Below are 22,769 nucleotides of genomic sequence, written 5' to 3'. Positions count from 1 at the left end.
ACGTCGGTGATGTCCCCGATGGCACCCTGGAAGGATGCGGAGGAGAAGTTGTTGAGGGCAGTGGTGACTTTGACAGAGACAGCTAAGAAGATAGTGCTCGGGCCAGCCGGGAGCAGCTCGGCATGAAGGAGGCTGCAGATGTCCCCGACTACATGTCGAGTGACTCTGAGCCTCCGTATGCACTGCTGCTCAGAGAGGTCCAGGAAGCCGAGCCTCGGTCTGTGAACCCTGTGGCGAGGGTAGTGCCCTCTGTGACGCATCTCTCTCTGTGGTTGCCCTCCCTCCTGCTGTGCAGGTGGATGTGTCACAGCACTGTGTTGTGGAGCTCCACGTGCCAGAAGTGGACGGCGTGGCCGGCGAGGCTGGTGATGCTGTTCGCCCTCCGAGGAGGTCATGACTGCAGCTACGGCGGCCCCCATCCGGAAGATGTACATTTGAGGGGGTCCGCAAGGTAGGTACATGTGTCTGGACACCGGGGTAAGTGTGCAAGTTGATGAATTTTATTGTTAGGAGGAGGGTGGTGGGGGCCAAACTTTGTCCAAAGTGACAGAGTGGCCTCTTGCAATCCACATCACTCCTGCAATGAGTGAGGGTCTCCCCTCCCCACCTGTCAAATGGACCTTTGTAGCTGCCACAGGCTGATGGCTGCAACACGTCCATTTGAACTGGGAGTGTTTCCCCCAGTATGGGAAACAGTCCCAGTTGTTTGTAAAATTCCAAGCCTCCTAAAATATCTCATTAATCAGGTCTGTAAACGACCTGAAATACCAAAATAAATACCTTAAGTGGCACCCTGCTGGCTTTAATTGCTGGCGGGAGTCCCGCATGCGGGGGCTGCGCGTGCATGTCAGCGGGAAACCCAGAAGTGGGCAGGTTGGAGCCGGGCTCCCGCCCCGCCCCGGGAATCCCCGATTTTCGTTGCCCCCCCTGCCAGGAACGCACCCGATCGCGGGTGCTAAAATCGACCCCGTGGTCATTGTTGTAATGTAGGAATCGCAGCAAACCATTTTCCCGTAGACAAGGAGGGGAAGTCAGTGCCTGAGTCACCTCAGGCTCCTCTCAAACATCTCCAGGCAGCTGGTCGCATTGTGGCACTGCCAGAGAGGTGGATGCATGGATTGCTAGCTATCTACCATCTCGGAAAGGCAATTGTGCATGGAGCAGGGACAATCCAAGAGAAGAATGAAAAAAACCTGACAATAATTACTTCCTGGTCTTCTCAGGTCATGCATTATCTGCAGGAAGAAGGTAGGCAGGCAGGCAAGTAGGCAGATGATTGGCTTCCAGGTCTTCTTCAATGCAATACCAGTGCCAGCTTCAACAAGAACTACAAAATAAAACAGGAGAAAAAAAACATTCTAATCGTGTAAATAACTGAGAAAATGAAGGAAGGCTTTGAGGAGGGAAGAACAAACAAATAAAACAGTTGCAACTTAGGAATATGCTGCAAATCCACTGTGGGGGATAGAACCAAAAAATGTTTTACAATGTGAATCATTTAGAATAAGAGGTTCTGGGAAGGCAAGAATAAAACTTATTTGCATATTAAGAAAATGTTGTGAAGTGCTCGATAAATAGTATCAAAAACATTGTATTTGTGCAGCCTGCACCTGTCAGTTTTAAGATATGTAATATTTTTATCTTATCAGTCATTCAATTTTGCTGCATTACCATGATGGGTGAATCAGAATCTCATTTGAGCTGCAGTGAGACTGTGGTAAATTGCACTCTAGGTCCTGGACTACCTGTGAGTAATGGCTCAGGGGTTCAACAATATTTTATTTTATTTTAAAGGTTGAATTGTACTGAGTCTTTGTAAAACAGCTTTCAAATTTCAAGCAATTGTTCTATTCTTAGAAACCGAACAATGCATTTTACCTATCGGTACTTGTGCCACATTTTATATCCAGCCACTTCAGTCCAAAAGTCACTCATTCTCAACATTAACCTCTATGGGGTATAACTTTACAAAGATTGTACTCATCGAAATTCTTTCCCTAAACTATTTATAGAAATACATTGACTGAAATGCATGATTCAGAGATGATAATACAAGTTGACATTTTGGGTTAGCAATGACCTTCATTGGATTAAGTTGCAAATAATACAGACTACCCTGATTTGATGAAAAGTTGGTAATTAGTAATAACTCCGAATGTGTCAAGTTATTTCATCACCACGCATTCCACAGAATAATCTGTGAATGCTGAGAAAGTGAATAATATAAAGGGTGATGAGAATAAATTAACCCCTAAAGCACTATTTACAGCATTTGTTGTTCTCACCATTGCACTTACCCAGCTGTTTCTTTAGCAGGGTAAATTGACAATATAATTTCACCAAGGGGACAGGATTTCTGTGATTCTATTTTTTTTCTGTACATCTTTTACCTATAAAATTGAGACCATAAAAGAAACTACTAAATGAAATACACCCTCAGTTCATGTCCACAGTTCACGGTTTTTGGTTAGAATATCACAGAGATCCCTAACAGAAGGCTGGAAAGGGGGAACAATGAACAGTTAATCATCTGGACTTTTCTGGTGTGACTCCTAACTAATTACAAAGCAGAATTGGAAGTAATATGGGAGCAGGTTGGCTGAATCCCCTCTTTAGTGGGGAATGGGATGGTACAAGGGACTAATGTGAGGAGAGAGTTAAGTAAAAATACAATTTTGTACTGTAGCATTATTCTATAACAATTTGTTGCTTAACTAACCAATTCCTAGCTCTTCATAAATACACTGGGGAAATATTATAAATTATGTTGCGCCCCAGTTTAAATAAATTCACTGCTCCCAGTTCTATATCTGCCATTCATCTGTTTTGTAATTAAAAATCACTAGAGGATAGCATGCAATGCCTGGCTTGAGATTTTCAGATATTAATGCTGGTTGTTATATTTGGAACAGATGTTTATGAAGTTGATCAGTTGCCCATTATATGAGTTACTTAGCAAAAACTATCTATTTGACATGTTGCTTCAATAAAGATGTCAGGGTCAACTGCACCAATTTCTCTTTTTGCTATGCCACTTTTCTCCACCAATTTTCTCATCTCTCCTTTTCTGAAGGTGTCAGTCGCTCTCTGGTAGCATCCATTATTCATATGTGAAGCTTTACAGCAAGTGTCAACAGGCTATTTAGTTGGGGGACATCACAGCTGAGCTGGTCCAGTCCTTACCTGACAAAATAGTTGCAGTTAGAGTGGGGATTCCAATCAGGAGTAGGGATCCTGGCTGACTTTCCCCACCCCAACCAGGCGCTGAGGCCAATTGTAGTGACGCAGCCGCCGGCCTGGCTGAGATACGAACATACGAATTAAGAGCAGGAGTAGGCCATTCGGCCCCTCAAGCCTGCTCTGCCATTTGATAAGATCATGGCTGATCTGATTAGCCTAGGGATCAAAGCTAGGATCTTGTTCATCTGTATGACCCAGTTATTCAATGGGTGAGACACCACGGGAGCACTGCACCAAGTTTTAATGGGGCATTGCCTGCTTTAAAAAAAACTGGCAAGTCTTTTTTTCATTTGTGTGCAAACATGTGGTGCAATTACATTTTGCACAATATCATGACGACTAAAATAACATGCCTCCTCTCCCTTCTAGAACAAGAAAATGTTGCTTTTACATGAAGATAGTACAACACTAACTCTTTAAAGGAGTTAAGCCCTTATGGAAGAAAGTCTTATATTACAGAAATATATATGCAGTATTCAATACAGAGGCAGTCATGATTTTTCCAGTAGATTTCACGTTGTTTAACCTCATATTGTCCGAGTTACATTAGTGAAAAATCACACTGAGGGAAACTTGACAAGGCGAAGGTTTTTCTGGGATTTCCACAGATCTTCTGCTGAAGTTACAGCAGACAAGTGGAAGAACCCCTGTGGAAATTCACTCCCAGTGTGTTTTAAGTAACTTCTTAATGTTATAAGTGTTACAGCACATGCTTGTGGAATGTACCTTTGCTGGAGAAGTAAATTATTTGTACTGCTGTTTGTCAGTAAAAAGCTTTTAGTAGCCATAGAAACTCAGATCATTAGGGTCATGGTCTAAGAAGCAACACGATTATTATTGTCTGTAAACATATTGGATTCTGCTGAAGGAACACATTCTCGAGGTCAATGGGTTGATTGGCACATAATGACCTGTGACTAAATGTCTGTGAAACCTTTGGCAATCATAATTTCATTATCACCCATGCTATCCACTGGAACCCTATAAATATGCCAAGAAGAATCAGCAGCAGATGAATATTTTTGACTATAGCTGAAATACAGGAAAGTCTCCTGATGGAAAGAGTAAAAAGGAAGAAATGGAGAGCTCTTGGCAAAAATGTGTCAAAAGGAAAGCCTGGGAAGGAGTCAGTTAACAACACATCTTCTAGCTCACCCTCATTTTTCAACAAATGGTAGTTCACTAATATATTTTGTATCAAACAATAAATTAAGGGTTTGCGACAGCCAAAGCCTTCTAAGGATCTATATCAGCCCTTGAATCCCCAGCAAATTTAGCTACATCTTAGGCCTGCAGCACTTGGACAAAGTCTTCACCCTCAGAAAATGTTCCTTATGTTGAAAGGGTTCTAACAAGTACACTCAGAAAAGAAGATAAATCTATTTCAGTGCCAAAATTAATTTTCTTACTCAGCAAGGAAGGTAATTTTACAGGTAAATACTACCGCTGCTCGACCATAAACTATAGATTTCCTCTATAATTTCTTGATTTTAAAAAAAAATTTACTTTCTGCATAATCATTGTTTATAGGATGCCTATAAATATATCTATATTTTAAGTGCCCTGTAGAGAAGATAAGAAGGGATAATGGCAGGCTGCTCTCTAAAATTAAGATTTCTGTTAACCTCAATGGGCTGATCAAACCAATTTTTGTGAGATTTTCAAACATCTGATGACTATTAACCAAGAAACTCCAGAAATGATGCTACCAGAAATGAAAAGAAATGCTCAATGTCATTTGAACCTAAATGGGCCTTTTATTTTTTTAATCAAAAACTATACAACTTACCTCATGCCTTCTGTTTGCTCCCTTCAGTAACCCCATACAGTTTATTTCTTCAATAACAGAATTAAGTAATAGAGAATACCAGCCTCAAAATGCATTTCTCCGCTACAGAAATGCATAAATCTGTGAGACAACAGAGGGTTGGGAAGATGCAGTTTCCTGTGTTGGTGCTGATCAAAGATTGCAGATCTGATATAGAGCCAGACAGCATTCTGTTGTTGTATGAAATATAATGAAATATTGCTTCTGTTTTCAAAACTAGGTAATTAAAAAAAATGTATACCTCATATTTACAAATTATTAGCAGTAGAATCAGAAAATGAATGATTATACCACAACAAATAAATCTTAGAAAAGATCCTTTACAATCAACAGCATGAAAACTGATTCTAAGACAAAGACTACAATTCCAACGTGCATCATTCTGTCCAGCATTCCTATTAAATTTGCTCAATTTTCTGTCTCAAGAGGAAGCAAATTACAAAGTGGAAATTCTTAAATTAGATTCTCGTTTTTGTTTCATTCCACCCTTCAGTTCCTTGGCAAAAAATGTTTTAAAAAAACTTGGTCAAGAAAACTATTGTTGGCAGTGTTGGCTCAGTTATAAATCCAACCAAAGCAAAAGACAGTTTTTTATTCTCTCCTGTTTTAGTTAGTTTATACTTTATATATTTATTATTTTTCAAGGTACAGGACAGTGCCATCTAGTGCATATACAAGGAAGGGAGTTTAGGTTAAACAGGGAATTGAATTTTAAGTGACTAATTTTGATGTTTAAAGAATAAGGGCAGAGCCAGAAACGATTTCTATGCCATGGTTATTACTATATTTATGTAAACATGTATTGCATTTGTATAGGAGAGTAGTGGTAGATAATGGTGTCCTTCGGAAAGATAGTGATGCTATAAGGGCGACCTGGATACCAAAATCAACTGTAAGCTATTCAAACTTGCCAATGACACAAAAATAGGGGGAGTAGTAGAGACATGGGATGTGGCAAAATACTTGCAGAAGAATTTAGATTGGTTATGCAGGCATATGGCTGATTAAATTTAGACTGATAAATGAAACGTATTACGCATAGGTGGGACACAGTGTACAATGAATGGAATTCAATCAGCATAGGGTGATGTAGAAGGGGACATGGGAATAATAGTCGGCATGCCATTTCCAACATTCAGATAATGTAGTGAAGTAATTTAAAAGGCTGATAGTCTACTACTCTGGTGATACATCCTAGCATCTATGTCTCCAGGAGCTATGACTATGGTTTACAATGTGTTGTTTAAAGTTAGAATACTGTGTTCAGTTGTGGTTTCCATGCCACAACAATGATATACCAGTTTCACAAAAAATTTAAATCTGATCTTTGTAGGTTTATAATTTTTGAAATCCAGGTTGAGGTGGATCATTTCCTGAATTTAAAAAAGTGGACCAGAGATAGTTTACGTATGAGAATAAAGGAAAATTCTTTTGATCAAGAATGAAATAAGATAAAACTTTGGTCAAGGTGTGATTGGAGACAGTAAGGTTGAATTGAAAATTAAGATTGCAAGGTGCCAACACTTGAGCAAACATTCTAATAATTCCACGTAAATTATTATCTTCGCACTGTGTAGCAAGTGTTTACCACCATTATATTTTAAGAAGGTTCACATCAGCCATCTACAGCAGTTAATTCCTGCAATACTGTAGTTTAACCTTAGTGAGTAGATGCTTTTGGCACGTGAAAGGAGTGTTGTTGCTTAGAGCATGATAAATTGACTATCCGAAAAGTAAATTTGACAATGCGAGTTGGGAGTTTTCGCTACTGAGGAGCATCGTAGGCAGAGGCTCTGGAAGATTCTAAGAAACTCAATTTCTGAGTACATTTGAGAGAAATCACTCTTTTAAAAATCTTAAAGAACTAATTACTGCCAGAGCAGGCACTTGAACAAGGTGAAATGAACCTTGTTGTGAACATTGTTTTTTTTTAAACAGAAGATAACATAGAAAAGCAGCAGGCCCTTTTGGTAGATATTCTAGATGATCATGTATTTTAAAATGCTGCCTGTTGCTTTGTAGTATATTGCCAAGTATTGATGCTTCATTTTTAAATTTATAAATAAATGTATTCATTTTAGCATATCCAAGTCCAGCCTGTTGCATGATATTTGCAAGTTTGAATCAATAGGAGACATAGTTGGAATGCTATGTGAATTCCACTGTGAAGTGTTGCTGCAAAATAGGGTAATTTTAAATTCTTAGCTACATAACCTAAGATGTACACTGCTAGTGTCTAGTATACAATTGAAAGGGAAAAGCATAGACCATAATAAGTTGCATTAGGCTGCATACAGGAAAGAGCAACATATTTTATTCCAAGTGTAAAGAGGATAAGCTTTGAAGAAAGATTAGAAAAGCTTATTCTTTACAGTCTGAAAAGATAGTGGTTAAGTCAGGGGGACCCAGTGAAGATAATGAAATATGCTACAGATAAGGTAAACCAAGATTTTTTTTTTCATAGTAAGCCAAGAAAGTAAGACCAGAGCATATATATGGAAATGAGTGAAATTATTTTATAGCAGGTACAAGGGAAAACTTCTTTCTTTAAGAAATGGTAGATGCTTGGAATCATTTATCAAAAAAAGGTAACATGAACAAAAACATTGGAGTTGTTTAAAGTACAATTAATTATCATGATGGGAGAATTAATGTGCCAGAGGAATGAGCTTTGACGGTTTGAATTGCCATTTCTGGTCCCTAACACATTTCCTGTTCTTATGTTCGAACAGATAGATGCCTTAGTGTATTGAATATGGAGGAACCTACCATGGTGTTCTAGGAATTTACTAGTTCTCAAACCAAAGGACACCAGTGAGAGCCTGCTGCCATTTGGAAAAATATTCACCCTAGATGGGAAATGGTGATGGCTCAAAAAGGGCAAACTCCTTCGGTTGAGTGCCTGGGTAAGGGGCACATTGATTTCTTGGGGTAGATAGTGTTATGGTGGGGGGGGGGGCGGGGAGGTGGTGAAGCTGTAGTGTGAGGACAGGGATATAACAAAAGGAGATGTGTTGGAAGATGGAACACAATGGGATCTTACTGGAATGGGCAGTTTTAGCTTTGCTAGTACAACAAAAGATTTTTGGAAATCTCCCTCGAAAATGAATCTGAAGGACTCATTTAAAGTAATCACAGTAGATACAGATTACTGGACACCAGTTGCTTCACTCAGTTCATTGATAAACGCAATTTTCTGGGCTCAAGAGGTTTGTTACCTTATTGCAACCGATCAACGTCAACTCTCTCAGAAGTAAAATACTGCGGATGCTGGAAATCTGAAATAAAACAGAAAATGCTGGAAAAGCTCAGCAAGTGAGGCAGCATCTGTGGAGAAAGAAACAGGGTGAACGTTTCGTTCCTTTCTCAACATTAACTCTCCCCTCCTGTTAGTTGGGGGGGGGGGAGGGGTCTATTTACGAGACCAATCGCCGACGAGACAGTGTCTTCCCCGTTACCAATAAAACGCGAGCGCCTGTCCGCAGGCTGATCAATCAGAATGGAGATCGCATTTTAACCAATCAGAATGGAGATCGCATTCCAACCAATCAGAATGGCGATCGTTTTCCAACCAATCAGAATGGCGATCGCATTCCAACCAATCAGAATGGAGATCGCATTCCTACCAATCAGGCTGAACAGACGCGGCCCCAATTCCAGCGAATCAGCGTGTGAGAAGGAAACCCGCTCGGGCAATCAGAAGTGCGAATTGCCCACCCCTTCCCCCTAGCGGATTATTAACCAATCGCTTTACGAGTTGAGGTTGCTGGTGTTGACCAATCGGAAGCGTGCTCGAGCTCCCTTCAGCTCTAACCGAAGGAGTTTGTCCGGCGAGAGGAAAAGCGGCGGGGAAGAAGAAAAAATAAAAGCTCCCGTTACAAACCTGCTTAAAACAACATGAAAACCTGGAGAAAAGTCATCCGACAAGAGGGGTTTACCTCATAGAATTTAATTTTTGATCTTTTCCAGGGATTTAAAGTTTTTGAAGATTAATTTTATTTTTTCAAGGCATGTTAGATGTGCCTATCTAAATCTGTATCTGCGTGAGTGGAGAGAGCGTCCCTTGCTTGTACCACTCGGAGACTGACTGATAAACTTCAAACTTTGTGAACGACAGGGGGTGGAATCTGCTTTCAATGTTGGGGGAAAAAATTTTTTTTTGAAAGTAAAGTTTGGGAGTTACTCCAATTATGAGTTGAAACTTTAACGGTGAGATGTGTTTTATCATTAGGATTTGGGAATTTTATTCTCCGTCCCCACTCTTTTATTTTGGAATAAGCAAACTTTCATTGGAAAGGTAAACAAGTTTGTTTTAAAAACCAGAACGTTGGAGTTAATTATCAACCAGAAATTAAAAGGAAGTTCAGAGTGATTAATTATTACTAACTGGAGTTCTCCGTGCTGCTGTGGATCGGGAACATAGGAAGTATCCGTGGAATAAAAAATACTGAGGATTGGGAAGAAAACGCGTCCATTTTCACCTCCTTTCCTCCCCGGGGGTGAGAGCGACCGATCGGATCAGGGTGTCGCCGTATCGATCCAGGAAATCAGGACTTTGGAGAGAAATCCGAACCCTGCCCAGAGAGGTGGTAATCATTAATTCTCAGAAGGCGGCAAGAGATTAAACCAAAACCCTCCTCCCCAAGGCAACCAGCCAAAAAAAACAGTCAGCGGCTCGGAGGTGGCGTTCATTCAGTTCATAAAAATATAGATACATTAATTTCAAAAAAAGATCAGTGATTGAATCAGTAAATACCAAAGCGTAATTGATTGTCAGAGGGCGATCTGACTGCACTAATCGAGACGATCAACAGATGATGGGAGACGCGAGTTATGGGCTGATCGATGATCAGGTCACCGCGGTGCTACTTGTGGACGGTGATAGGTACCCAGAAGTGATCGATACATCAGGGGCTAGAAACGCGGGCCAGGAGGCGGTGATCGGTAATTCGAGCAGCGGGACTAGGGGGAGACCGTACTCTGAGGCTACGCGCCATAAACTAATTGTAAACCCAGCGACATTCGTAATCAATCATCCGAAGGATCGATGCCAAAGGATAATCATGCAGGGACCGATCGGGACCCTTCACCCAGGAGGAATCGATGAGCAGAGGTCGAACCAGCGCCCGAATCCAGTCCGTAACCAGGGGATTGGAATTGCCAAAGAAAACAGGAGTACGGACTATACAATCAATAACCAAAGGGAAATAAAGCAAGGGCCTTGTTTGAGAGGAGTAATCAATAACCAGGTGATTGGAAACCGACGTGGTGGGATCGATGCATCGATCATGGGACCGAAATCGGGAGTACTCAAAAAAACAATCGGATTTGCTGGTGCGAGAGGAAACTTTAATTTGTTTGGATGTTATGGGGGACTGTGGACGTTTATGCTGTTTCATATCCACGTGCTACAGACCCTGGCGCAAGGTAAGATTAGAATGTAACATTCAATGAGTCTAATGTCCTCCCACCGCGGAGGATTGAAGTGGTGCTTTGGGACTGGATTTTATTTAAACGTTTTTTAAATCTTACAGCTGACGTCAGGGACGGTTCAGAGTACAGCGCTTGTAAATTGCAGGCCAGTACTTCAAAAAAAAACGCTAGCAGGTTTACAGTTTTCATTTGGTTTCTTTGCAAAGATGCGAGATAGTAAACAAAAAAGTGATATTTTGAAAGCTGTAAGCTAAATAGAGCACCCAAAGGGTTAAATGTCAAACGTGGAATATTGTGCGCTATCAGTTTTCACAGGAGGTTTACTTTTCTAGCTGACTTTGTAGCATTAAGAAACAATTATACATTGGCGAGTGAGTTAATTAGACTGCACCCTTTTCAGATTCTTGCTATGGAAGAAAAATAAAAAATAAAAATGTTAGATACCTGCCAGTATAAATTAGCACTTCGACTAGTAGTTCCACTTTTCAATACGGAATTGCAACGCTAAGTAGCGGCATACTGTGCTCATTTATCTTATCAATCCAATGCAATCTCACTATCTCCTTGTTCTGTGGATTTCCATATTACATTGTGGTTGATGTTGGGCTGTATTTTTTTTTAAAACCCGCTATCCTGCTTTTTTCAGTAAATAAGCAAACTCCGATAAAGCTAACCGGCAAAAAAGTGTAAATAACGTTACTGCTTCGTGATCGTATTTCCTGATCTATGGGCTGGGTTCCAGAAAGTATTCGAAACCCAACTGTTTTTTACCCGGTGAATAAACAGATATTGCACCATTTGTGGTGTGTTCCTGAAGTTCTTTTGCTTGAGGGAGACACCATCATAATTTATATGCATGCCAGCACCTCTTTTATTCAAGTGTCAGAGCTCTAGATTAAATTTGTATCCCTGTAAGAAGCGATTAAGCATAATAAAGCAACAACAACAACTTGCATTTATATAGCGCCTTTAACATAGTAAAATATCCCAAGGCGCTTCACAGGACCGTGACACCGAGGTACGTAAGGAGATATTAGGGCAGGTTGGTCAAAAAGTTAGGTTTTAAGGAGCGTTTTAAAGGAGGAGAGAGAGGTAGAGAGGAGGGAAGGTTTATGGAGGGAATTCCACAGCTTAGGGCCGAGGCAGCTGAAGGCATAGCAGGCAGTGGTGGAGCGCTTAAAATCGGGGATGTGCAAGAGGCCAGAATTGGAGGAGCGCAAAGATCTCAGCAATTTGTAGGGCTGGAGGTGGTTACAGAGAAAGGGAGGGGCGAGGCCATGGAGGGATTTGAAAACAAAGATGAGAATTTTAAAATCGAGGCTTTGCTGGACCGGGAGCCATTGTAGGTCAGCGAGCACAGGGGCGATGGGTGAACGGGACTTGGTGCGAGTTAGGATACGGGCAACAGAGTTTTGGATGAGTTCAAGTTTATGAAGGGTGGAATTTGGGAGGTCGGCCAAGAGAGCATTGGGAATAGTCAAGTCTAGAGGTAACAAAGGCATGGATGAGGGCTTCAGCAGCAGATGAGCTGAAGCAGGGGTGGAGACGGGCAATGTTATAGAGGTGGAAGTAGGCGTTCTTGGTGATGGAGCAGATATGTCTTTGTAAGCTCATCTCAGGATTATATAGGACTCCAAGGTTGCGAATGGTCTGGTTCAGCCTCAGACAAGTGGCCAGGGAGAGGGATGGAGTTGGTGGCTAGGGAATGGAGCTTGTGGCGGGGACCAAAAATAATGGTTTCGGTCTTCTCAATATTTTAGTTGGAGCAAATTTCTGCTCATCCAATATTGGATGTCGGACAAGCAGTGTGACAAATCAGAAACAGTGGAGGGGTCAAGGGAGGCGGTGGTAAGGTAGAGCTGGGTGTCGTCAGTGTACATGTGGAACCTGAAATGGTGTTTTCAGATGATCTCGATTTACCAAGGGGCAGTATGTAGATGAGAAATAGGAGGGGGCCGAGGCTAGATCCTTGGGGGACTCCAGAGGTAACGGCGTGGGAGCGGGAAGAGAAGCCATTGCAGGTGATTCTCTGGCTACGATTGGTTAGATAAGAATGGAAACAGGCGAGTGCAGTCCCATCCAGCTGAACGACGGAGGAGAGGTGTTGAAGGAGGATGGTGTGGTCAACTGTGTCAAAGGCTGCTGACTGGTCGAGAAGGATGTGGAGGAATAGTTTACCACGGTCACAGTTACATAGGATGTTATTTGTGATTTTGATAAGAGCCAATTCAGTGCTGTGGCAGGAGAGGACTTTTGTAATGCACTGGTGTTAACAATGTTTACACTCTTACAAACTGAACCTTATTTAAGATTGGAGTATTTGTTTCTGTGTACTATCTCTGATTTTGTATCATATCTGTGTTCAGTTTCATACCCCAGTTTATAATTAATCCTGTTGTTTTCGTATCTTCACACACTTCCCTTTAGAGAATAGTTTGAGGTAGTGGAAGGATTCACAGACTGATTAACAGTCTGATAGGCCATGACATGAATGCTTCTTCCATGGTCATAACCATCTTTCTATACCAGATGATTGGGTGGTTAATCCCCAATGGAGGGAGTGTTTAATGGGCCCTGATAACCCGTACGATGAGTAAGGCCACCCACACCCACCAGACACGAGTATCCCACTGGATGTTAACCCAGAATTCAGAGTCGGAGCTCTAGTCACCAATTGCCGGGACTGTCTGGTGCAGTGTTCAAGCCCTGCTCCTTCTGACTCAGAGACGGAAATGTTACCACTAGATCAAAGGCTCGCTCCATTAGTCCTGTTGAAATTAAAAGAATGTCGATGACGGGAAAATGCAGGTTCTCAGGAGTACTTGATTCAAAACCCTCTGCAATTGAAACGTCAGATTATATTTTATGTGGTGATTATTTTTGATTGCATTTCCCAAGTGGGGCAGAAACCAGTAGAACATCTTAGTTTTTAAGTAAAAATGTTCACGTTAATCTGTACACTTCAGTATCCAGTATAAAGAATCATAGAATATTACAGCAAAGAAATGGGCCATTCGGCCCATCAAGTCAGTGCCAGTGTTTTTTCTCACATGAGCCAATCCGCTAATCCCACTCTGCTCCTTGCTCCCAATACCTTTTTAATATTCCTCTTTTCAAGCAACAGTTGAATTCTCTTTCAAAAGATTTTATGGCTTCATGGCCATAAAATCTTTTGAAAGCCATTTTATGGCTTCAACAAGTTTGTGGAAGCGAATTTCACATTCTAACTACCCTCAGTAAAGAGTTTTTCTAACATCTCTTCAATTCTTTTTGTGATTATGTAAAATTTGTGTCTCATGACCCTCTCAACAAGGGAAATAATATTTTGAATATTGAAGTACAGTGAAAATATTGATAAATTTAGCTGGCTATACTGTTGTCACAATTAAAATCAAAAATATATTGGGCTAAAAAAGTTTATTTTATGCTAGCATGTGTGCAATTAGAATGAGGAAAAAGCCATTCACCCAATTTAAATTATTATGTTTGGATCCATGTTTCATTTATCTTCTGCTTTGGTGAAAAGCCAGTTTTTCATAATGGTTGTAGATTGTTGTGCTCTGGTGATGTCATCAAATTAATGTCATAAGAACATAAGAAATAGGAGCAGGAGTAGGCCAATCGGCCCCTCGAGCCTGCTCCGCCATTCAATAAGATCATGGCTGATCTGATCCTAACCTCAAATCTAAATTCATGTCCAATTTCCTGCCCGCTCCCCGTAACCCCTAATTCCCTTTACTTCTAGGAAACTGTCTATTTCTGTTTTTAATTTATTTAATGATGTAGCTTCCACAGCTTCCTGGGGCAGCAAATTCCACAGACCTACTACCCTCTGAGTGAAGAAGTTTCTCCTCATCTCAGTTTTGAAAGAGCAGCCCCTTATTCTAAGATTATGCCCCCTAGTTCTAGTTTCACCCATCCTTGGGAACATCCTTACCGCATCCACCCGATCAAGCCCCTTCACAATCTTATATGTTTCAATAAGATCGCCTCTCATTCTTCTGAACTCCAATGAGTAGAGTCCCAATCTACTCAACCTCTCCTCGTATGTCCACCCCCTCATCGCCGGGATTAACCGAGTGAACCTTCTTTGTACTGCCTCGAGAGCAAGTATGTCTTTTCTTAAGTATGGAGACCAAAACTGTATGCAGTATTCCAGGTGCGGTCTCACCAATACCTTATATAACTGCAGCAATACCTCCCTGTTTTTATATTCTATCCCCCTAGCAATAAAAGCCAACATTCCGTTGGCCTTGTTAATCACCTGCTGCACCTGCAAACTAACTTTTTGATTTTCTTGCACTAGGACCCCCAGATCCCTTTGTACTGCAGTACTTTCCAGTTTCTTGCCATCAAGATAATAACTTGCTCTCCGATTTTTCCTGCCAAAGTGCATAACCTCACATTTTCCAATATTGTATTGCATCTGCCAAATCTCCGCCCACTCACCCAGCCTGTCTATATCCCCTTGTAGGATTTTTATGTCTTCCTCACTCTCTACTTTCCCTCCCATCTTTGTATCATCTGCAAACTTTGATATGTTACACTCGGTCCCCTCCTCCAAATTGTTAATATAGATTGTAAAGAGTTGGGGACCCAGCCCGACCCCTGCGGAACACCACTGGCTACAGGTTGCCAGTCCGAGAATGTACCATTTATCCCAACTCTCTGCTTCCTGTTAGATAACCAATCCTCCACCCATGCCAGAATATTACCCCCAATCCAGTGATTCTTTATCTTGAGCAATAATCTTTTGTGTGGCACCTTGTCGAATGCCTTCTGGAAGTCCAAATACACTACGTCCACTGGTTCCCCTTTATCCACCCTGTACGTTATATCAAATAATTCTTCAAAATTTCAAAGCTTTATTATATTCTTAGGTGGATAGATGGAACCACAGGTAAGTTCCATCTATCCACCTAAGAATATAATAAAGCTTTGAAATTTTGAAGAATTATTTGACCAGTATAGTCTCAATTATTCATGTGAAATTTGATTGCTTGTTATCGGTTCCAGTAACTTTTCCTCTGAGGATATGATGTTTTTAACTAAAGTCCATTATTTTTTTTACTCCCTTAGGTCCCAAAAGCATATGCACACAAAGGTTAACCAAAGAATTATGTCTAAAGCTTTAGAACGAAAGCAAAAGATGCATTACAACTCTATTTCATGGCCACAAATCAAATTTGTCCCCTGCTCCAGTTCCTTTATCAATTCTTAAAGATACAGCTGTAGTATTCACATCAGCCAGTTAGAAACAGTTCTTGATGTACTTGATTTTTCAATTGAAAGAGGGTGAGGGAGCTACCTGACTTGAGAAAGGAATAAAGCAGACTGGAAACACTTAGTAACACAAGGGGAAGCATAGTGGAAAGATTTTTGAAGCTGAAGGCAAGCAAAGATGCAGGCTTTTTAATTCAAAGATGCTGATGGAATTAGCTGAGAAGATTGCAAATCCCCTCACCCATTTCTTTCAAAGCTAATTGGAATTGGGTAACATTCCACTGGATTGGAAAATACCAAATGTGACATCTTTTTTTAAATAAAAAAGGGAAAGTAATGAATTCTCAAATAACAGCCCAGTGAGGCTCACCCAATTATGGGGAAGATGATCAAGGCTTTTATGAGGGCTAAGAAAAGGGATCGCCTCGAAGGACAGAGTCTGATTAGAGAGCACCAGCATGGGTTCAGAAGTGGCAGGTTGCGTTTGAACAGTTTACTGGATTTCTATGAGGAGGTTACAGATCACGTAGATAAAGATGAGGCAGTGGGTGTTGTCTCACTGGATTTCAGGAAAGAACAAACATGCATTTATATAGGTCTTTTTATGTCATGTGGCTATCCCAAAGTGCTTTACAGCCAATTAATTACATTTTCAAATGTAGTCACTATTGTCATGTAAGGAAATGTGGCAGCCAAATTGCATACAATTTTGCTGTTGGTTGAAGGATAAATGTTGGTTCAAACACTGAGAACTCCCCTGCTCTTCAAAGTACCATGGGATCGTTTGTGTTCACTTGGACAGGCAAATGGGGCCTCAGTTTGACATCCCATCTGAAAGATGGCAACTCCTTAGTACTGTATTGAATAGCCAACCTAGATTATATGCTCAAGTTCTGCAGTGGGGCTTGAAAGCCTTTTGATTCAGATGTGAGAGTGATACCACTGAGCTAAACCGACATTTGACACTCTCACATATCAGATCAATTCACAAGGTGTGTGTCTATAGGATAGGTGGCAAAGTATTAGGCTGGATTAACGTGATGGTGAGAGGTAAATAACAAAGTGTGGTGGAGTGTGGGAGATTTTGGAGTGGAAACCGCTTGCTAGTGGAGTCCCATATGGGTCTGCTGTTGTTCATAACTTTTATAAATGACTTGGAGATGGAATATTGTAATCCTAACCAATATGCAATAATTCAAAGGGTTTGAAACTGGTTAGGTCAGTTGACAGAGAGGTGGCAGATGGAGTTCAACACTGATAAGTATAAAGTCACAAGATTAGGTAGCATAACTGATAATATAGATTACATATCAAATGGCACCTTGTTTGAGGTGGCAGAGTAGGCAAGAGATTTGAGTGTTTTGGTGGATAGGTTGTTAAAATTGTCAGTTCAGTGTTCATAGAATCATAGAATGGTTACAGCACAGAAGGAGGCCATTCGGCCCATCAAGCCCGTGCTGACTCTTTGTAAGAGCAATCCAGTTAGACCCATTCCCCCGCTCTTTCCCTGTGGCCCTGCAAATTTTTTCCCTTCAAGTATTCATCCAATTCCTTTTTGAAAGCCACAATTGAATCTGCCTCCACCACCCTTTCAGGCAGCGCATTCCAGATCATAACTACTTGCTGCGTAAAAAAGTTTTTCTTTATCTCGCCTTTGGTTCTTTTGCCAATCACCTTAAATCTGTGTCCTCTGATTCTCGATCCTTCCACCAATGGGAACAGTTTCTCTTTATTTACTTTATCTAAACCCTTCATGATTTTGAACACTTCTATCAAATCTCGTCTCAACCTTCTATGCTGTAAGGAGAACAATCCCAGCTTCTCCAGTCTATCCACGTGACTGGTTCCAGGGATGAGGGACTTCATTCTAGTAAATCTTTTCTGCACCCTCTCTAAGGCCTTCACATCCTCCCTAAAGTGCAGTGCCCAGAATTGGACACAATACTCTAATTGTGGCGGAACCGGCATTTTATAAAGGTTCAACATAACTTCCTTGCTTTTGCACTCTAAGCCTCTATTTATAAAGCCAAGGATGCCGTATGCTTTTTTAACTGCTTCCTCAACCTGTCCTGCCACCTTGAAAGACTTGTGCGCATATACCCCCAGGTCTCTCTGTTCCTGCACCCCCTTTAGAATTGTACCATTCAGTCCAAAGGCGGTGAAGAAAACAATTAAAATGTTGGGATGTATAGTTAAGGGTGTGATGTAAGGCTAAGGAGGTAAAGTTTTATTTGGCCTTGATGAGGGCGCATCTGGAGTATTGTGTGCAGTTTTGGCCTTCATATTTTAGGAAAGATGTAGATTTGTTGGAGGGTGTCTAGAAGAGTTATTAAGCGGAGTTCTGAACTTAGATGGCTAAGCTATGGGGAAAGATTATCAACCCTGGGACTTTACTCTCTGGCGAAGAGGAGAATGAGCAGGGATTTGATAGACGTCTTTAAGATTTGGACCCAGGAAAAAGTTCTGTTGGGCACAGGATTCGAAGACAAGCCTACACTGTTTAAACTTATGGGTGTCAAAATAAGTAGTATGAGCGTGATAAAATTGTGGAACAGATTACCAGGGGTGGTGGTAGAACAGAAGTTCAATAACTTTTTAAAAAATAAGGACGGGATGAATTCCCATTAGGAAAGGAGATGCACGGCTATTAGTTCCAGAATCACAGTAAGGAAATTGATGGGCGGTTTGGAAGGGGAGGTTGGATGGACCAATGGTCTCCGGTAAAATTACTAAAATTATAAGAGGAAGTTGCCAGTTCTCCTGTCAGTTATGAAATGAAAGTGAAGTTTAACTGCACATCAGAGGTTTAAAATGATAAGATGTTTTCCCCTTGTACCTCCCTAATGTTTTTTTGTTCTCTGATCTGCCCTAGTTGTGCAACTTATGTTGTTAACCTCTACCCTCCCAGGCCTCTGACAGTGCTGCTTTGAACTGACCATTTGAAGGAGGACAGCGGCCTGGGATTTTTGTTTTTCTTTCTTCTGGTTCTATGAAGAAGGAATTGAACTTTACGTATTGCTTACTCTTGGTGAAATAGGTAAGAACAGGAATATGATGCAGTGGAGAATTGATCCTGTGCATCACCACTCTGTGACCAAAATGCTTTACTTCTCTTTTCTCGCTCTTCTTTCCTGCTCCTCAACAGCAAAAACATGTATATGTATTATATCTGTTTTCTGTAGTTTCTCTTGTTTCACCCTCATGCCTTGCCACATTTCACTGAGGTGTAACTGAAAGCTAAAGACACCTACCATGGGGCAAGAAAACCATGGGAAAGGGGGGAAAGCTCTAACAGGTAAACAAATAACAACTACCCGTTAGAAAAAAGTATCTGTATTAATCTGGATTTATAATGTGTTGTCTAATATATAGTTGTATTCAATCATATCGTAGCAATTTATTTTACATCCACATATCTGTCAGAGGATAAATGGCAAAGAAAATTGCTGGGCTGTGAAATTATTTCTATTTGGACAAATGGACGTGGTTATTTTCTCGCCCCATTAAAATACTTTTTTGCCTAGTCCTGAGTTGTCACAGGGAAGGTCAACTTCAGGAATAGATGGTTTGTGTACTTAACAGGCTGACCTCTGCTCTTTGTCTTTGGACTTTGGATTCCTTCAAATCATAGTGCCAGAGGTGAAGATTGCTGGATCTTGACAGATATGAGAACTGACACTGTGAATGGATCGTTCCACTCATTCCATGCAGTTAGTTTGAAGGAAAACTGTTTCTGTGTCATTGTGTTTCGCACATAAAAGAAAATAATTTATGAACTGTCTCACTCTTCAAATGATGCTGTCAGAGCTTTCTAGGCACTTCAGTACTAAAGAAATTCTCAGTATTAACTTACAGTTACAAGTACAAGACCAGAACAAGATTATTGATACAAGACCAGACAAGTCTGGTTTTCTTTAAAGTTACGGCTGGAGATTGGAGAACCCCTGTGGAAATTGCTGATATAAGTGTCAGCAGCTTACTCGACTGTAGAGGACAACTACAAATGCGCTTTCCAGCAGCAGTTACTACATTGGAATCAGCAGGAATCTGGTTACTTTCTTTGCATTTCCCCCCACCCCCTTCAACCCTCTGCTCAGGAATGCTGAGGCCAGTTGTAGCACTCCAACTGCCATCTGAGTTGAGATTAGCTAATTTAGCACAGTTCAGAGAGTGAACCTGGGACACTAAGTACCTGTGTATCTTAGTACTACATTGTGCAGTTCATTTACCTGCTAAGCCATTGGGTGAGCTGAAAACTGATTTTTAATGCTCAGTTTCTAAAAGAAATTGTAACATCATCTGATAGGTCCAAAATACTCAGTCATAAAGATCTAGTGTAAAACATTAGACCTGAAATACTCAGCAATGGCAGTCATTTCACATGCTAATCAGTTCATAACAAAATAAAATCCTTTGCTGCAATTTCAGAATTTTGTTCCCCCTTTTTATGACTTTGTAATGGACAGTTGTCAGTAATAAAACGTTTTCATACCTTTCAGTTGCTGTCACACCAGTGATGTATTATAGGGTGAAATGAGCTTTCTGGCCATTAATAAAGGTTTGCATATAAAAAAGACCCTCAAGCAAAATTAGTTTTATAAGAGTAATTCAAATAATTGCATCAATAAAGGTCAACTGACAAGGTGGAAGTTTCTGAATAATTATAAATGCAAATAACATTAAGTTTCCTTTTTTGGTGTAAGTTTATCCCTGTTTCTGTTCTAGTCTTTCTCTTTATTTCATCTTTTAAAGACCAAATACGAAATTAATGTGTATTTTATCCATTGCTATCTAGACTTATTGAAAGCCTGGCATGTTTAATCTTTTGGTTTATATTTGCAGTGCTTGAAATTGAAGCCTAGTCTGTTGGACTAAAATCAGTAATTTTAACAATGGAACTATGAAAGGGTTAGAACTGTTACTTGTCTTCTTCTCAAACGCCCCTTCAGCTTTCATTTCAAGCCCTATCTTTGCTATCTTTTTCAACCAGAATGTGAAATAGTACTTCTTGCAATTGGGGAGAAGAGGGGAACAAAAATAGGAAACTGTTACTGGGCCACCATGTATTCTGTTCACTTTTTTTCCTTCCCATTTTATTTTGTACAGTACTTTTTCATGTATCATTCAAATCACATTGGTATGAACAGGAATGTAAGCGACTGGCAATTTACACTGAACAAACCCAGAGTGGTGCTAATTGCATAACTGATTGGCACCACATGTACAATGAGTTACATGATCACTGCAGAATGAGTGGTCTATTTTATGAAAACCACCTGTTCCCTGATTGTAAATGAAATTTAAAAAATCATGTAAACTGTAAATATTGAGTAATCTGCAGGCGAGTCATTTTTCATAATTATAACAGGTATGTTATAATATTATAATAGGTATGTTATAATATTATAATTATACTGTGTTGATGGGATGGTTCACAGTTTCATATGGTTCATATGAGACAGTGACATTTGGTTGGTGGGTGGGTGGTATTGTTCCTGCAGTTCAAAGTGGAGAGCTGTACTAAAGAGGAAGGAGAATTGAGCTATAGAAACAGATTGATGATAAGAGGACAGATTTGAAGAACGACAGATGAATGCGGTGTGTGGGGGGGAGGGGGAGGAGAGTCGCCAATAGAATGACTTCAGAAATAGCTTGGAAGAAAGTGAGTAACTGTGTCAGTGAGCAGGAACAGGTTTGGCCATGAACTGTAACATATGACATTTGTTTCTGTAGTGGGAAGAATTTGCAGGTCTTCATAAGTGTGGTTAAAATGTAGAATAATGGATGTTTGAGAATGCATTGCAGAGAAGCATGTAGTTTTGAGTAGATTTATGCTTGATGCAGAACATGTACAAAGGCAAGCATTCACACACTTAAAGCTCTTCAGCACTCTGTCCTGACCATGCAATATTTTATATAATATTCATATTTATCTTTATAGTTTAAGAGGAAAATGAATATCTTTTATTTTGTTCATTGATCTAAATGTGCAATATATAATAGCAGACATTAAAAATTTTATTTGTCTAATGTCAGTGCTAACAATGCTTAGTTGTTGCATTTTATCTTTGTATATGATAGTCATATACGACATGTTACAATCATTGAATGCTTACAGTCCAAATTAAATAACCTGCATGGTTCTATATCATCTATTCCTCTCAACATTCTAAAAGCTTGGATTATGTATTCCCCTAATCTTTTTTGTAATGAAAACCTTCATCTGAGCTTTATCTTCATAACTTAGAGTCCTTGTTGCTCTTCTCTGAATCCTTTCTAACGCATCTGTGTCCTTTTGAAGGTAGCGTGCCAACCTGCACAGACTATTCCAAATATGGTCTTGTCAATGATCTGTACAAGGTTAGAATAATTGTTTTGATTTGTAGCTAAATGTCCTTGAGATGCAGCCCAGTCTTGTTGGCAACAGCTTTGCATTGACTGGGTGAGTACCATTACATGGTGTTTTCCGGTTTAGTTGACCAGTGGCGGGCGTTGCATATTGTGTTTTGTAATATTTTACGTTTGATTTATTATTGTTAAAAATTTCAGTTTGGATGGCAACCTCTCTCATGTATGTTTGTGGTGTCCTCCCTGTAAAGGAAGACACTTGATGATGTGCCTCTGTGGGATTGGCATCCCATGATTTCCTGACCTGTTTCAAAACAGGATCCTCATCTTTCCTCAAACTTGCTTATTACATTACTAATTATAGTTAAATAGTCAGTTTTGAAGTAATGTCTTTTCTAGGCCATTAACTATTCATTATCTTATGCTGTGCATGCTTGTTTGTATTTTTGTGCTCATGCATGCTTCTCTCTCCTTCCCCATGTTGAAAGGATGTGGTGGGTTTCAACTAACCAGCTTCTTCATCGCTCTCCTCTTCCCTGTTTAAGTCTACTTAATACAGTAAGTTTTTTATTTTCAAAATTAATCACAAGAAGTGCCTTTTTTATAATTAAAGGCTGGTTATAAATCTGATTTATGATAGTAGATGCTTGGTTTGTGGATAAACTATGAGTCCCCTTTGTTTGTTCTGCACAGGGAA

General features: G+C 40.3%; 1 protein-coding gene across 1 annotated transcript in view; it reads left to right on the top strand.

Annotated features, from left to right (window-relative positions):
• Positions 1-8,895: 8,895 nt before the first annotated feature.
• sdk1a (sidekick cell adhesion molecule 1a) overlaps positions 8,896-22,769 on the top strand; it is a 682,245-nt gene continuing 668,371 nt past the window's right edge. Inside the window, exon 1 of the mRNA XM_068002895.1 lies at positions 8,896-10,495. Coding sequence (XP_067858996.1) covers positions 9,883-10,495 — 613 coding nt within the window. The 5' untranslated portion in view covers positions 8,896-9,882. The remainder of the gene's footprint in view (positions 10,496-22,769) is intronic.

Source organism: Heptranchias perlo, chromosome 22 (genome assembly GCF_035084215.1).
Source record: "Heptranchias perlo isolate sHepPer1 chromosome 22, sHepPer1.hap1, whole genome shotgun sequence".
Classification (NCBI taxonomy): Eukaryota; Metazoa; Chordata; class Chondrichthyes; order Hexanchiformes; family Hexanchidae; genus Heptranchias; species Heptranchias perlo.
Note: the sequence above shows the minus strand (reverse complement) of the source record. Positions and strands in the feature narration are given on the sequence as shown.